Source organism: Daktulosphaira vitifoliae, unplaced genomic scaffold (assembly GCF_025091365.1).
Source record: "Daktulosphaira vitifoliae isolate Bord-2020 unplaced genomic scaffold, ASM2509136v1 Scaffold_3, whole genome shotgun sequence".
NCBI lineage: Eukaryota > Metazoa > Arthropoda > Insecta > Hemiptera > Phylloxeridae > Daktulosphaira > Daktulosphaira vitifoliae.
The window spans coordinates 38,899,615-38,918,064 of NW_026099574.1; the positions used below are offsets into that span (position 1 = coordinate 38,899,615).

At 25.9% G+C, this 18,450-nt stretch overlaps 2 protein-coding genes across 6 annotated transcripts in view; one reads left to right on the forward strand and one right to left on the reverse strand.

Annotated features, from left to right (window-relative positions):
• Positions 1 to 6,696, reverse strand: part of LOC126901476 (aldehyde dehydrogenase 1A1-like) — a 15,465-nt gene extending 8,769 nt beyond the window's left edge. The window contains exons 1-5 of the mRNA XM_050677937.1: positions 6,505 to 6,696; positions 2,191 to 2,295; positions 1,329 to 1,596; positions 312 to 502; positions 148 to 261 (exon numbers count right to left, since the gene is read on the reverse strand). Coding sequence (XP_050533894.1) covers positions 148 to 261; positions 312 to 502; positions 1,329 to 1,596; positions 2,191 to 2,295; positions 6,505 to 6,540 — 714 coding nt within the window. The 5' untranslated portion in view covers positions 6,541 to 6,696. The remainder of the gene's footprint in view (positions 1 to 147; positions 262 to 311; positions 503 to 1,328; positions 1,597 to 2,190; positions 2,296 to 6,504) is intronic.
• Positions 5,885 to 17,814, forward strand: LOC126901480 (uncharacterized). Of its 5 annotated transcripts, none has more exons than XM_050677944.1 (4): positions 5,885 to 6,075; positions 15,515 to 16,063; positions 16,127 to 16,195; positions 17,443 to 17,814. In XM_050677944.1, coding segments are annotated over exons 1-4 (744 nt in total). In that variant the 5' UTR covers positions 5,885 to 6,074; the 3' UTR covers positions 17,568 to 17,814. The 5 variants fall into 5 exon arrangements, with proteins under 5 accessions (XP_050533901.1, XP_050533904.1, XP_050533900.1 ...); XM_050677947.1 differs by lacking the exon at positions 5,885 to 6,075 and adding an exon at positions 10,646 to 12,987; XM_050677943.1 differs by lacking the exon at positions 5,885 to 6,075 and adding an exon at positions 14,212 to 15,109.
• Positions 17,815 to 18,450: the final 636 nt, after the last annotated feature.

Genomic DNA, 18,450 nt, shown 5'->3' on the forward strand with positions numbered 1-18,450 from the left:
AAAAAAAAAAAAAAAAACACATCTTAGTAAAACCAATACCTTCTCAGCTTCGCATCGAAGCTAAAAAAACACATCATAGTAAAATCAATACCTTCGCATCGAAGCTAAAATATATACACTAATGCTAAGTATATTAAATTTATTTACCTCTGTAGAACCAGTAAATGTCACTTTATTAATATCCGGATGACTAGCTATAGCTGCACCAGCTGTTGGTCCATATCCCGGAACGACATTAATAACACCATCAGGAAATCCTACCTGAAGAATCTTAAATATAATAACTATTTCTATTTTAATCATAACAGTACCTCTTTTGATAAAGCTGCTATGTACAACGCTGTTAAAGGTGTTTGTTCAGCTGGTTTCAATACCATAGTACAACCGGCTGCAAGTGCTGGACCCCATTTCCAAGCGAGTAATAAAATAGGATAATTCCAAGGGATGACTTGACCAACTACACCAACAGGTTGTGTTAAGGTGTATGCAAAGTTTAGGTCATCTAGAAAAATGTATTTATTATATTATTAAATAATAGTTTTCTATTTAAAAATAATGCAATGGTCTAGGCAATACCACAGGACAAAAAAAAAATTCTGCGGTTTACAATATTTAAATGAATCATTCATGGAATTTCGTAACTAATTTCAAATGTGGTTCCAAATTTGTTCCATCACATCTAGTTTCTGAGATAATTAATAATTAGTAATGAAACGATAGTTACATACATAAAACTTCATAAAAAATATAAATAAACTTATTTTCTTAAAACTTATCAAATTTGTTTTGATCATCATATAAGAGTTGTACAAAATTGGAGACTGTTGCGACAAGTTTAACCTACTTTTTAGGCTTTTAGAGTTGATTATAATACTTATTTATAACAAAATTAAACTGAATTTTCACTATAATTTTTTTTTTGTTATTAGCCTTTATGAAATTATAACCATTAAATAGACAATGATAACCGTTTATAGAAAAAAACATGTTTAAATTTCGAAATTTCGTTAAAATATTTGTTATAATTACATTTTAATCACAGTTATATTTAAATCAAGTATATCTATATTTCACGAATTGACGTATATTTTTACGTTGAATATGGTGGTGTAATTAATACATACAATATCAGTCATTCATTTGGTACAATTAAGTCGTTTAATTAATTCGACATTAAATTAAAGTCATCGTAAAAACTACCTTTTTAGTGACCTAAGTCACTATCTTATGTCCTTGGAATCTATCTCCTACTATTCTTCTACTGGACATGTAAACTTTCTTCATTTAATTAAAGTAGTTAATTTATTAAGACAAATTACTGTAATTACTTGTAGGAATTGTTTTTCCGTGAATTTTGTCCGCAAACCCAGCATAATATTTTAAGGCGGAAACAGCATTGTTAATATCAGTTAAAGAGTCTTCATATGGTTTCCCATTGTCTAAAGTTTCTAAATTAGCCAAAGCAACTTTATGAACATTTATTATATCAGCTAATTTTGTTATTAAATGGCCTCTAGCAGTAGCACCCATAGTTCGCCATTTTGACTCTAGTTTAAACGCTTTTCTTGCTGCCTTAACGGCCAGGTCAACATCAGCCTACACAGTATTAGATCAATATTTTATAAATGAAAAATAATAAAATTGATTAAACAAGTTCATAAATTAATGTGTTCAATAAGTAAGAAAAAGAGTTTCTATTGTTTATAACAATGGAAATGACCATTTTCTTTACTTCTTAAACACCCTATGTTATTTTGGTGATCGACAAAGTCAAAAATGTATTGGGAAATATATAAATACATACGGTTTATTTCATGTACATAAAATGTATGATAACAATTTATTAATAGCGAATGACTATTCAAATTTTATAAAAACGCAAGTTATGCAATCGTAAGTTACATATACTTCAATATTTCTAAGAGATTTGCCAATAAAGGTGGTATCTAGTTGAAGAGGAGTGCAAGGGTGCTGGTTACATCCTTGGGATATATCAACATAACCCAAGGGGTGTCCAGCACCGTATCGAAAAACAATCAATAAGTTAAAAAAAAGTCTATCAGTCAAAAGACTAAATTTGTTTGTCGTCTGAATAAAATTTTTATTAATAATTTTTCAAGAGGAGCATATAGCACCAAGTTGACACTCGGCCTCAAAAAAAAAAAAACATCCATGAGCGCATCATTTTACCTTATCTCCTTCAGAAATATCAGTGATCTTTTGTTTATTGGCAGGATTAAACGTGGTGAATGTTTTTCCGCTTACTGAATTTACAAACGTATTGTTGATAAATATCTAAAACAAAATATTTTGCATAAGAATGAAAGCAAAATAATTTATTTAAATTATCCATTATCCATGTTGTATTTTTTTATCATAGGCGTAAATTTAGAGGGCTAGAGATCTTTAAACTCTTTAAAATTTGCCGTAGCCCTCTAAAATAAAAAAAAAATGTACGTAAAGATCTCTAGCGCCCTTAAATTTACACTTATGTCTTTCATCAATGACATGTGAATAAGGTGTTAATTGAAATAAAAAAAAAGTAAAAAATAGCCCAAAAAAAAAAAAAGAAAAATGAATGACAAAAAGGATCGGTACAGTTTTAAAACCGGTCTAAAATTTGAATTAAGTTACTTGTAATCTATATTGTACCTTTTACTTTAAATTAAAATATATATAATCATATACTTTAAATAAATGTTTTAGCTTCGATGTGAAGATGAGAATGAATTAATTTTACCACAATGTGTTTTTTTAGCTTCGATGCGAAGCTGAGAAGGTATTGGTTTTACTAAGATGTGTTTTTTTTTTTTTTTTTCTGTTACCACTTTTTCTCAGCTCTCACCGAACCGATTTCTTTCAATGATACGTCAAAAGATCACAAATCGTATCTAGTCGAAGACATTACCCTTAAAAATTGAAAAAAATTCCCTCGTTCCCCGTAAAAGGGGGAAACCTCCAAAAAAATTACAAATTTAAAAATCGCTAATTTTCGAAATTTTTTCAATTTTTTTTACTTTAAAGTGCCATAACTTTTTCAAAAATGAAAAATGTTTCAAAAAAACATATCAATATATTTTTTTTTTATATAGATTCATGATATCATTACCTTTTATTTGGTATATTTTTTTTTATATGTGACTCTTTACTTGCCTACAGGGGGGGATTTAAAATGACAACTTTTTTACAAAAAATTAATTTTTTCAACTTAACTTTTGAAAGTGTTCCGGAAGGTCTGACACTTATATATATATCCATAATTAAAGCTAATGTAATATACTTTATAATGGTAAAAAAAAATTTCGGACTTTATATTATATTCATGATGAAAACAGATATTAAACTTAATAAAAAAAATACGATTTTTGTAAAAAAATTCTTTTTTATATTTTTAACTTTATAATGCTATAACTTCTCGAAAGATGTATGGATCAATATAATTCTTTTTTTTGTAGATGCATGATGTCTTTACCTATCATTTGGTATATTTTTTTTATAAATCTGACTTTTTACCTGCCTACAGGGGGGGATTCAAAATGACAACTTTTTCACAAAAAATTGACTTTTTCAACTTAAATTTTGAAAGTGTTCCGGAAAGTCTGACACTTTTATATATATATTAAATTAAAGCTAATGTAATCTACTTTATTGTGTAAAAAAAAAATTTCGGACTTTATTTTGTCTTCACGGTGAAAATGGCTACCAAATGCTATTATTGTGTGAAAATTCTCAATTTCATTTTTTACATTTTTAACTTTATAATGCTATAACTTATTGAAAAGTGTATGGATCAACACAATTTTTTTATGAGAAATAGTATTTTTTAATAATCCCTTTTTCATTCGACATACTTTATCTTAATCAGGATATTAATAAGGAACTAGCAGTTTATGAAGCTTTTGGAATAATCCACCAATTTTTTAAAATTAAACACTATCTAAAGATTTGCATCGAAGCGTTTTTTTTTTATAGTGATTTTAATCACTGTCAGATATCATTATACTTGATCCAACTATGCCACGTCACCACTGTCGCGACCCCCCTGTGCTGGGTTTTTATTTTTGTATCTATCATTATAAATTATCAAAAAATTTTTAAAAGATCACAAATTATATCTAGTCAAAATAACCTTTGAAAATTGAAAAAATTTTCCTCGTTTTCGACGACTTATCTTCTGAGTTCAGATGGCCGCCTTAATTAAAAACAAAGTACTTTAGTGATAAAATGTTCGAATTTATATTTTATAGATTCAACTTTATATCTGGCCTTGAAACCATTGCAAAATAAAGGTTATTAATTCAGGTAAAAATCGAATTTTATTTAAAATTATAACCGGTATTTGTAAAAGATTATTTGTTTTGTAAAAAGCGGTTGCCAATTATCATTTTTTTTGGGGAAAATCAATAAAATAAAGAAAATGAACGTTAACCGATTCTCTAATGTATTGGGTGTTGGATATCGGTTAATAATTTTTAAAAATTCGATTACAGGTAACAGATACCGTTAATCTTTATATAGACCGAGTCAGATTGGATTTGAAATTTTACACATATATTTGGATTGGTCGAACCGGACCTGGAAAATAAATATTGAATTGGATTGGGTCTAAAATTTTACATTTAAAGTTTAGTTAGTTTAGTATTAGTACTTACTAAGTACTACTTAGTAAATACTACTTTACCGGATCTTTACTATGCAGGGTTATTACTGTACTGTTTTTAATTTTCATGATTTAACAAAGTGGCGTAATTTGGGCGATATTTTGGGGGTCTCAACGTTTTTAATGTAACTGGGAAATGATCGACGTTTATGATACTCATTGGCTAATGCTGGTTTAAACATTTACATTCTATGTAAAACTTAAATAAAGTCTAAAATGATAAACTTCCCTAATGACGATAGTAAATTCCCCTAAAATTAACTGTCACATTATTATAGATAATGGATACATTTTTATGTAAATAAATCACAAAAAATAATTATTTTAAATAGGTGAGAATGTAAAATATAATAATATAAAACATTTTATTTTAAATCGAGATTTAGTTTAAAATAAATATCTTTGTTTCAAAAACTCATTTCATTTTATATAAAATTTATTTTATAACTGCAAATAAAGTTACAGTAGTCGATTTTCGTAGTTGTGATATGAATATTTTATAAGTGTTATGTTACTATTATAAGTATTACTATTCTTTGGTAAATATGATAATTTTTTCCCCGTAGATAACAAAATATTCCAAAATATACTAAATGAAATAAATATCTTATAACTTATGAAATATTCTAAAATTACAAAAAAATGATAGGATTAATTATTTAAACTTAATGAATAAACCTCATTAATTTCTATAAGTATAAAATGTATTTTTTTAAAAATACATTAAACTTTTACTGCAAACACAATTTTTTTTAATTTAATACATGACCAAAATTGTGTGCAAAAATAAAATTATATATCATTACTTTATTTTGATTAATAAATATATTCTACATCAATAAAAAAAAAAATCAAGTCAAGAAATTACTTTATAAACTTAAAATACGTGTAATATTACAATATTAAATAGTGGATTATAACTTAAAAATGCATTAATAAATATCATTTTTAGTTTCTCTCAATTCTATATTTAATAATATATTTTAATACAAAATATGTCTACAAGATTAATTCGGCGATATCGAATCAAAATATCGATATCGTTGACGAATCCTAATATATATTATTTGACCGTACATTTTATTATTAAGTGATTTTATCAAAAAAAAAAATTGACAATATAAATTAAATTATGGTGAAAAATAATACTTCCCCTTCCGGTTATTATAAATTAATCTGTACACTTCGAATTATGGTTTCATATTATATTATGCATAATTTTGTTTATGTTGTTTATTATCAAGTGTGTTTGTGGATTTAAGGGAATTATCCCATGACGAAAATAATTGTTTGTTATGCTCTAACATTTACTTCAAGATAGTAAAAATTAAAAGTGCTGCAATTGTTTTTTTTTTCTTTATTGTGAATGAATTTAACCTAACGGAGAGAAAAAAAATTTTCAAGTATTAGTAAAAGTAATTAACAGATATGTATATAATTTAAAGTCATACTAATACATATAATATAAAGTTTAAGTTTTCCACAAAAAAAAATAATAATAAATGGATTCTTTTACCTAAATTTCTAACCAATTTAAAACTCTAATCGACATAAATAATTAGGGAATCCCATCCAAATATTATTTGCCTATATATATATATATGTATATCTATTTTAGCATAATGTGACGTACGTTGATAAAAATATTCTAATTTATATTAATATCACGTTATATATTTGTCCAAACCAGACGAGTAAAAGAAAAAATATTATATGAATTTTTCATTTTTAGTTCATAACTCGTTCAGTAAAATTGTAATAAAATGATTTAAAAACTAACTTTAAAGACATCATAAGAAATATATTTTATAACAATAACTTAATTTTTTTATATGATTGAATACCTGATTAAATTTCACTTCTATAGTTGAATTTGCCATTTCAGTATACTTTAGATATAGATATACTTTAATAAAAATAAAAACTTAATAAACTAGTAAGTTTATGAATGCATCAAAACACCCACAATATGTGAAGAAGTGTATAAAATGAATGTAGTTTGCTGTTGCAAGTAATATTATTTCATGGTCATTGTAGAAATGAACGTGACTCTATTATCAGTATTATTCAATCGAATAGCCTTATACGAGTACAAATTAGTGAACTAACAGATAAGGTTTATCTTATCTGTGCTACGAATTTGTCTAAAACCAAATAAAGCAATTTTTATTAATCATAAACTTTAATGTATTATTATTTAGATGATAGTATTCGGTTTTTATTGGAAGCTGTGCCCACATATCGCAGAACTTATTTATTTGTATTACTTTATCAAGATATTATAACAGATAAGATAAAACTTTATCTTATCTGTGGTATTATTAAGAACTATTAGATAAGCATAAATGTCTTTATTCATATTGAGCCTATTTCAAATATTTAATTTATTTTATAATAGTACTTCGTTAAATTCACCTTAATATAAATAATAACCAGATTATAACAAATCTCTTAAATTTGTAGGGAAAATTTAATAATTATAAAATAATTTTACCATTAATTCAGTTCAATAACTTTTACACTAAATTATAATTTATAAAGTTGCCAATATATATATATTTATATACATATTAAAAATTTTATAAAAATATCAAAAAGGGTATGTCAATGGAGGTTTCTATCTCCCTAATTCCCTCCAATTTGACCGCCACTGATAGTATATGAATGGATTTGTATCAAGTATTTATTGTTACTTACTATCAAAGTACTCGATGTTGTACAATAATGGTAATAACTTTAATTGTTATAGAAATTCAAAAATTAGAAAAATAAGCGCAAATATATGACTTTTATAAGGTATACTATTTATCCCTTTAATGAAAAAATTGATTGAATAAACCATTAATTATTTATAAAAATAATGCCACGTTGCTACCCTTACTCCACCTCTGTCTCCTCCAACATTATTTTGTGGAACTGAATTACAGTAAACCAGTCATTTTAATGTAGGTGAAGGTGATATATAAGCAGGAGTGTAAATATATAGATTAGTTTTACAATGAATCATATGATGGATTAACGTTTAAATTTGTTTTTTTTTATATATATATAGTGAATAGTAAATTGGTCATCATTTTATTAAAAAATATTAAGTACTTTAAAAACCCAAAATCAACTTAATAATTTAATGTAACTTTAATGCATTTGTATTTTTTAATTTTGTTTTATAAAAATCAATGTAGGGTACACAATTCTTTTGTGTCGATATTTTAAATTACTTTAAAAATATAGAAGGATAAGAGGTATGGTATTTTTAAAATAAAAATTTACCTAGATCCTAAAAAAAATGTAATGAATTAATGATAAAAATTATGTCAAAATCACTGATAACAAGAGCTTTTTCTCAATAGACGCACAATTAGTTGTTCCGCATAGATCAATCAGCACAATCCATCAAACTAAAGAGGTAGCCTTCAGATACGGCAGCATACCACACAAGTTAAATAAAAAATAGAAAGTTGAGGAACAGTAGAAAAATAAGAAATTTTGTATGGGGTCCAGATAGCTTTTAGAACGTAAAGTAGTGGGAAGATTCACCCCTTCACTACCAGTACTATGATTTTTTGTCCATAGAGGGTCTTGACCAGGGACGCCCTCCCCTGGTCATGCCATTGTTGATAGTTGACTACTCGTCAGTCACTAGCACAACTACTTTTTCTCTTTACAGACTGAAAGACGGTTCAGCCCAAAAATTATACAGCTTGCATTAGCTGTTAGGACTGACTAAAGGATCAGTAAACTCTAGCCGCGCGCACACAATTAATAAAAATAATGTAAATAAAATAGAAATTTATACAAATAGCAAGTCTTTAAAATAGTTACAAACAACTTTATTCTATTTAAAAAAGACAACAACAATACATGCTCTAAATCAGAGGTTCCCAACCTATGGTCCGCGAACTACCCGTCGTCCGCCAGACATCATTTGGTGGTCCGCGAGCGGTACCAACAAAATTAAAAAATATTTTTTCCATTGGGATCTGTTAAAATTATTATGTACCGACAATCGTTATCACCGATTCCACAGCACGGCACGTTTATATTACATCATTTATTTATAAATTTATGTTAAAAATTATTAGTGGCGCCGTATCCGTACTATGTGGTCGATGTCTGTGATCTTTTGATTGTTCGTGTATTTGTATTAAAACTTAAAATGAAATTGCTCCAAAAAGAAAATTTGATGAAGCCTATATCAAATTTGGATTTATTGCAATTTAAATTAACCGTGAAACCCGACCACAGTGTGTTATATGTGCCATCGTTCTTAGTAACGATGCGTTGAAACCCACTAAGTTAGAACGGCATTGAAAAACTGTCCATCCTAAATTGAGTGTTCGACCACTGAAATTTTTAATGGGTAAGTCAGATAATTTAAAAAAAATGAAACTCGGAAAAAGTGGTTCAACATTTGAATTATTTGGATAAGTGCTATCTGCGTCATTTAAAATTGTATAATTAATCGCAAAATCAAAAAACCACACACTATCGGTGAAAAGTTATTAAAACCTTGTTTACTAAACGCTGTTGAAGAAGTTTTAAGCGAGAAAGCTAAAAATAAAATGCAAGAAATTCCATTATTGAATAACACCGTGAAAGCTCACATTGATAAAATGTCTTTCGATATTGAAGAACAATTATTGGGAAAAATAAAAAACTCGCCTTTTTACGCATTGCAATGTAATAAAAATACTAAAGTTTCACAATGTTGTCAGTTACTAGTTTTTGTTAGATTTTTGGACGAGGACAACACAATTAAAGAAGAGCTTTTAATACAACAAGAATTGGGTACTACTGTAATATTATATTATTACATATAATATTAATATATAATAAGATGTTATCATTTGTTCATGTATGTCACATATTATGATTATACAAGATCACCAAAACAGGGTTCTCTTATTTAAGACACAAAATAACCCTTTAATTATACAATAAAATCTCCCTCTTGTAGAAATTATTAAGTAACGCCTACACGCAGGGACCCTCTTTTAATTAACCAATTACAATACAAAGCCTCAGCTTCTAGGATCACGATAGAGATCGCTGGGCTACCCCCTTCACACTATAAAAAGCCATTTTTCCCCATCTAAACGAGTTCTTTTGACGATTTTAAAATACACAAAATCTACGACGCTCTACTCAAGATTTCACTCTCCGGGACTTAGTCGATTTTTTAATTAATTTGGACTTAGAATATTTTTCTTTAAAACTAAATGACACTTAGAAATTTTAAAGTGAATTTTGTTTTGGTGAATCTTTTAATTTAATTTAATTTGTTCAATCATTAATAATATTTTATTTTTCTTGTTATGAAAATAAACATCAAATAATATTTTAAACATTATATTTTTTTTAAATTATTTTATTTTAACAATAAATCCAACCTAAATTTAGATATTCATTTAATAATAAAAATTTATTGTGAGCTTTTCTTATTGGGTAGCTAGTCTCGTTGCTAATGTCTTTGTTTTAACAAACATCGCGCCGGCAGACAAAGCTAAAGGTCACAATCTTCTCAATTTAAATTGAGATTTAAATTTATTTGACTAAGTGTATTGCAACTCTATACTTATTGGGTAGCTAGTCTCGTTGCTAATGTCTTTGTTTTAACAAACATCGCGCCGGCAGACAGAGTAAAGGTTGCAACTAGACATTGTTCTAGAATTAGGTATATTAGGTTAGAATATATTTGTAAGCCTATGCGTATTGGGTAGCTAGTCTCGTTGCTAATGTCTTTGTTTTAATAAACATCGCGCCGGCAGACAACGTAGAGAAACTTACGAATATATTTGCAGTGTTTAATTTTTGTCTTGGTTATTATTGTGCCGCATCCTTTCAAGGTGCTTTATTTTAGCACCGGGACACATTGGGCCACCACAATTCTGCCTTGATAAATTTTTTACATAGATATAGATATTTCTGAATCTTGTTTTGGCCAGGCCAGAGGAAAATTTAAGAAATATTGGTATCGATCTCTCAATAAAAAAAATTATACTCTCTAAAAAAAATACTTATTCAATAAACGTAAAAAAATCAATAAGTTAAAAAAAATCAGAATTGTTTTTATAATAAAATACAGAGTGTTTAAAATCTTTTACAAGTAAGATCAGTCTTAGACTTTGTGTAATTAAATCATCTTATGTAAAGTCTTGAGTCGTTTTTTGTAAGCAATTATATAGACTATATTACATATAGTGTAAATCGTATACGTAGTGCGTTTAATACGGAAATCAACACTGGATTACTTAAAATATTATTGTATCACACAGGACGTAAGGTAAGTACAATTTAACCTATGCTTTCGAACTTCCAACAATCTATTGCGTGATAAACCATTAATAATTAATGAGAGAAACAATTAATGAGAAAATTAATTTAAATAAAATTGAAGACAATTAAATCTACATTAAAATTACAAAAACTTATAATAAATAATAATTATAATAATTTAAAAGTAGCCACCAAAATGTATTTTTATATTTAACTTAACCATTTCTATTATATTCATTTCTAAAACAATTTCTTTCGTTTTATTTTTGGTTTATTACACTACATCGAAAGGAAGTGATGTAATGAAGATAATAAATGATTATTTTGAAAAACACAACATTATGTGGGAAAAGCTCGCAGGATTTTGTACGGATGGAACTCCAGTTATGCTAGGATCAAATTCGGGTCTAGCAACGCAATTCATCGACAAGCATTAGCTTCAAAAACATTATCTGGAGAACTCATATATACTTTAAAACAGTCCGTAAAAATAGTAAACTCTATTAAAAGTAGTGCACTAAATACTCACATTCTTAAAACAATATGCTCGGACTTGGATTCTGAATTTGAAACTTTACTTTTTCATACTGAAGTCCGATGGCTTTCGAAAGGAAACATGTTGGCACGACTATTTTCACTAAAGGAGGATGTGATAGTGTTTTTAAATAGAAAAAAATTATCGATTTATCGAAATATATTTGTGATCATAACTTAGAAATGCATTTGGCTTATCTTGTCGATATCTTTTAGCATTTAAACAGGCTTAATTTACAATTACAATGCTTTGAAAATCATAAATTTGAAGGCGCTGCAAATATATTTATATTTGAAGATATACTTCGTGCATTTATTTGTAAAATTGATTTATGGATAAGTAAAGTTGAGATGAATAACTCAACGTTTCAAATACTGAAAAGATGGGTCGACAACGAAAAATATGCTGACCTCACAACTGAAATTCAGCAAAACGTTTTATACCATTTGCATAAACTTCAAGATGAATTTAACCGGTATTTCCTAGAATATGATGGTTATGAAACGAAAGGTGTCCGAAGTATGATTCGAAACCCTTTTATTGTTAAAGTTGTTGAGGTGCCTGATGATATCCAGAATGATTTGATAAAGTTGCAAAACGATCGAAACTGTAAGGATAAGTTTGAATCTTTTATGAATATTGAAGTTTTGGTGTAAAAAAGCAATTGCCTATCCTAAACTTCGAGAAATCGCATTAAGATATTTAGTTATGTTTTCCACTACTTATTTGTGTGAACAAGGATTTTCTGCACTGCTTTACATTAAAAATAAACAAAGAAATCGATTGGATGCCACTAAAGATATGCTTTGAGCAATATTACGCCAAGAATATTGGTAAAAGAAGTACAAAGGCAAAGACTTATTTACTTGTTTTTATTATTATATAAAGAAATATACTATAAGGAATTGCATTGTATTTTATTTATTTTTAATTTTAATGTATGTGAAAAAATTAATTCTTTTTTATGCAGTGGTTAAAGTGAATTAAGTGGTTAAACTAGGGGGGACTATAGTTCCTAAAACATTAGGAGTGTTCCCGAGCCATACCGAATTGTCTTTTTGCAATATTAGTCCATCCATCTTTGCCGGTTGAATAAATGATCCCCCCTTATTTTAATCACTGTGTTTATGAGAAAAAATAAGGTCTAAAATTTAAAAGTTTTAAAAATTCTCAGTCGTCCGTAATGTCAAAAAGGTTGGGAATCACTGCTCTAAATAATAAACAATTCAAGTAATGCCAGAACGAATATTAACAAATAGACGCTAATGAGTCTGCCCGTTATAGAGATACTCATCGTCGAAACGTTAATCCTGTTTACTGATATTTATTGCCTTTATATAAAAACTGACACTTATTCGTACAGTTTTTTTATTTTCTGGTCATGTCGTTTTCACAATTTGTTTTTTGTGAATTTTGGTTTTTATACGACATGATTTCAATTTTAAGGTTTTACTATAGTATTAACATTAAAATTACGTTTATAAAAATTCAATATATTTGTACATATTTATATAAGGTAAAATTTAGAATAAGTATAAATATCTATGAGTAGTATTGTCTGTATGGAGTTAAATAAAAGTGTATACACAGATGAGTAATCCAAATAATCAATATTATAATATTAAACATATATATTACTTTGTGTTATTATTTAATATTTAACTTCATTACATCGGGTACTTTATGTAAATATATCATAAAAGAAATTGACGTTTAATGAAATCATATTTTATTTAGTAATATAAAAATAAGACTATGCATAATGTAGCAAAACAAATTACGTCATATATACATTTATGGTAGTTTCTGTTTGTATTTTTGCCTATTATTTTGGTATGTAGGTAAGTGTGGATTGTTCTAATTCCTAAAAATGAATGTACAAAAAAACATTGGAAAGTTTAGGGCCGATACGCTTTTTTACAATATTATTTGATATTTGATTCACCGTAATTTTTAGACTAACAATTGCCTAATATTGGGAATATCGTGCTGTGGTATTAGTCTGATTTTGAATAAGTCATTATAAAGTTGGGAATAATCGAAAAAAATAGTAACTGTAATTTTTACTATATTTCATATTTTAACTAGATACTAGAGACTATGCAAATAATTGTGTATACGTAAAATAAGACTAAATTTTGGCACTTCTGGAAGATTTACATACATTGTACATTTACTGTTTTTCTGATATAGCGGCGTATTTAGAAATTGTGTATGGAAGGGTTCTACATAATTTTTAGAACGTAGAATAGTGGGGATATTTACCCTTCCATTACCCCCGTTACTATATTATTATGTTTATCCATTATTATGATTCTATCCAAAAAGTGGTCATAAGTAGTTATTTTTTATAATCTTACTTAGTGATGGGCATAATCAAATGATTTCGATAATCGAATGATTAGTAATCGAGACATTTTCATAATCGAGTGAATCTCTCGAAAAATCACTCGAAGTTAAAATCGTCTGCTCGTATGATAAGAATAATCAACTATTATTATTTATCGAGAGAATCGAAAAATTATTCGAAATATGAATAAATATACCTATAGTAAATAATTATTAATTTAATTTTGCTTTTTTTATTTGTTGGTGTTTATTTATAATTATTATATTAAACTATAATTTAGGAATAATAATAACAATAATATATTAATAATGCATTATTAATAAGTGCTTTAAATAAAAGACAAGTTGTTATTTTTATTATTTAATAATTATTACCTATATTTTAAAAAAACCGATAACAAATTTAAAAATAAAAACATAAGATAAGGTAGCAATAGCCTGCTTGACCATCATAATTAAAACACCTAATTCCACACCTAATTGATTTTTCATAAATTCACAACTAGTGAGAGAATCAGAACTCAGTAGTTTAGCCAGTTCAGGACAAAACTTTGTTCTAATCGTCACATACTTCCCAAAAATGTGACAGATAAGGTGTTGCCATGAGTAGCGATTGAACGAGTTGAAAATAAGAAGACTCGAAGTCAACAATTTAATAATAATTCGACTATAATTTATGCTAAATAAAAACTTAAAAATAGTATTCTCTCGTTTCATCGTTTCATGGACATCATTCGAAATAACTTTTATTCGATTATATACATTTCAAGATCAAGAAATCATTGTTTTTATAATAAACGAGAAATCATTAGAAATAATCACTCGATTATAGAATAATCAATATTATTTAAAAAATCAGAATATCTCGATTATATAATAGATATGATTTCAATAATCGAAATATCTGGATTATTTTCATAATCGAGATATCTCGATTATATATCTCGATTATGCCCATCACTAATCTTACTTTTTAAATTATTTCGATTAAGTTTCCAAATAAAATCACCGTTGATTTATTTTTGTTAGGAAGACAACAAAATCAACGATGAGTGTAGTAGGTAGTTTTCAAAAAAATTTGTGACAATGGCCAATTGTCTTTTATTTTAATGTTCCTTTCACTTGACTAGTATATTTATTTTCTTCCTTTGAATTTATATTAGCTAAATATTCCGATTCTTAATAAATTCAACATAGTTTAATTTTACTTTTTAAACATTTTGAATCTCAAATTAATCTAAATTCCTAATATCATCTGTTAAATATGGCTTCTACTTTTTTGACATTATGTAAGTAAATTAAATAAATTTATAATATTAAATATTTTAATTTCAAATAATAATTATTGATATTACTTTTAAAATTGAGCAAAATTGGTGTTCCAATGAATTTTAAAAATAAATGGGTTGAAAACAATGGCAAAATTTTATTTATTTCTAAAAGTTAAAATGAAGAGTACAAATTTTACATTTTTTTTTAAAGATGCAGTATAATATAATTTGTGTAAAATAATTAGTTAACTTAGTTCTACTATTTAAAAAAAATTTCCATTTAGAAATTTTTGATTTCTTGGAAAAAAAATGCAAGTTTAAATTTATTATCTATCTATATCAATAATGACCATTAATTTTCTTTTGTTGTTTTCAATAATAATAATCGATTTGAATTACAATAAAATATGTAATTATCATTAGTGTCTTTGTACTTTCTGCTGAAAGTAAGTACCGCGAGAAGCAATGGTCTTTCATTAAACCACTCGAATCAAAAACTTGAATATCATTTCAATGATATGTCAGTCAAATTATCAACATGCTGTATAATAAACAATTTTCTTCAATCAAATTGCAAAAAATGTAACGAAAATTTAAATGATTTTAACAATATATTATTAAAAGAAAAAAACCTGACATTTGACAATAAAATTAAAAAAGATGGACATAATTATGCAATTAAAATTCGCCGTGAAGTTTCTACGAATAAACTTCAAAATACAGCTGAAGTATTCTCCATAGAAAATAATAAGAAATTTACTACTGTAATAATAGAGCCTCTTTTCAATTCAAACACTGCTCTAGTGATAAATAATAATAGTTCAATCACGGAAAAAAATAGGGAACTAACAAGTAGAACAGAATTTGTATTGAATCATACTGTCAGTTCATCAACATTTTCAAATTTAATGACTTCCTTTTATTCTAATAAAAATATGTCCACTCAAGAAGTATCTAAATTCACCAATTCGAGTTAGTGATTTAATTAATTTTATTACTAGTGAAATAATTAACATTTTCTTTTTATCTATATAGTTGAGCATAATGATTTCAATGATACAAAAGCTTTTTACTTTGGAGTTTTTTCTTCTATTATAATTTTTGGTAAGTTAAAATAATTTAATAAGTATCAATTTTTAAATATATGTGTAGAATTATGTTTTTTTGAAGTTAAATAAATATTAATTTATAATATTTATAAATCTTTTATTTTAAATATTCATAATATTATAAGTATTTATAATAAAACTGAGGTGAAGAACAAAAAAAGTGTAATAAATTGTAATACAGCTTCTGATTCAATCATAACATAATGAAAATTTGTTATTTATAGAATAAAAATGTTTAAAGAAAAGGGTAAAGTCATGTTGAACTAGTCTCAAAAAATATATTAAAAACACAATTTTTATTGATCCTACATTTTACACCAGCTCTACTATTCTGTACTCTACTCGTGCAGGCCTTGATTTACCAATTTGTATTTAAATATTTTAATTTGATATAAATTAAAATATTGGACCCTTTATATTACTATAATTATACTAAAGTAAGCAAAAAAAGTCATTAATTATTAATAAAGTTTTAAATCTAAATTATTTTGCTTCTTACGAGTGGATCCAGTACAAATGTCCCAAATGTGTTTTTATAAATATTATACTGCACTCGTATTTTAAGTATAAAGGGGGGAGAAATGAAAAAATTATATGAAAAAACCATATATATTATTTTTTTAAATAATTTTAAGAAACTGGAAAATTGGACTTGCAGCTCATCACACTGTTTGATTTTGTAGTCCATCTCTTCGCCAGTTTGTAATTGACTTGGGGTGCATCTGCTTATTATGCTTTTTTAGACTAAAAATCTTGTTTAGAACTTATTATTTGTATTAATTTAAAATTATAGAAATAATGGTTAATTGTATAATAAGAGTAAATACTTAGGTTTAAATCTATATATTTATTCTATAACAATAGTTGAATTTTTGTTTTACAGTTTTAATTAATCTAAAAGAAATGCATAAAATTTTTACTTAGGGGAATAAGCTCTCTAATGTACATTAGTATAACCATTTGTAAAAACTTTTCAAACCTAATTTAACTCAATGTAGTGCTGTATATTTATTACGCTCTTTTTTTATGTTTTTAAATAATTCAAGTTAAAAACTTAATTTATTATAAACAGAAAATTATAGATAGATAAAAAATTGAGAATTTATAAAAAAATGAGAAATTCAGTTTGCCAAAAATACTTTAAAATTAAAATATGTCCTAGTTAGCACTTATATTTAAGCTAAATTAATTTAAATTTATTTTATTTATTTATTTATTTATAATAAATTTATTTTTAAATAGCTATTGGTTTGTTTGTTGTTGCTTATTTATACAGAAATAATTTAAGTTCCCATGGCAGACATATTCGTTATGGTGTTCATACTACATTTCAGAATAATACGGAAACATCCATTTCAACAGTCTAATGCATTAACTTATAGTTTTTCAAATTTCTAAATTTTTACTTTATTTTTAAAAAAACATTATACTATTATTTTTTTGTTGAAACATCATATCTTAAAATAAAATTTTAATAATTTTGAATTTTGATTATTGTCAAATAGTATTTAATTTTTTTTTAGTCAGTGTATATTCACAAATTTAAAACTTTCTGAAAGTAAATTTCGTTAATTATACTTTTTTGACAAAAATGTTTCTTAGGAAAAATATTAAATCCCTTTATTTATATACATATTTTTAACTATATATTGTATTTAAAAAAATAAAATTTATTTATTATTTTGACAATTATTTTTAATTAATTTTATATTTTTCTCACTTAGTGTTTTCATTTATGTAAATAATTTTTAATTGTTAAACATTTAATATAAAAGATTTTATTTTAGTTTTAAAGAAGTCCTAGTACAATTAAACAACATATATATATGTATTTTATGATTAGATATATATTTTCAGCATTTCATTTTATAATTCATTTAAAATAAGACGTCTTATTTGATAATCAATACTTAAGGTTGGATATATATTTTAAAAATTTATTCATATTTGTAATAAATGTTTACACGTACAAAATTAGAAAAATAAGTCTTCCAACTTTTTAATAATGTTTTACTAGTATGTTACTAAGTAAATATATTCATTTTCTGGTAGTAAATTAGGTTAATTTTTATAGTGAATTAATTAAATACTTCTTGTATATTGATATCTAAGAAACTACAAGTAAATTAAAGTACGATCCTAAATTATGGTTACAGACAAGTGTACATATTATTTATGATTTCTTGTGATTCTATGTTATCACAGGTGGGTAAACATCAACTGCTCTAAAAAAAAAAAATTACATAATTT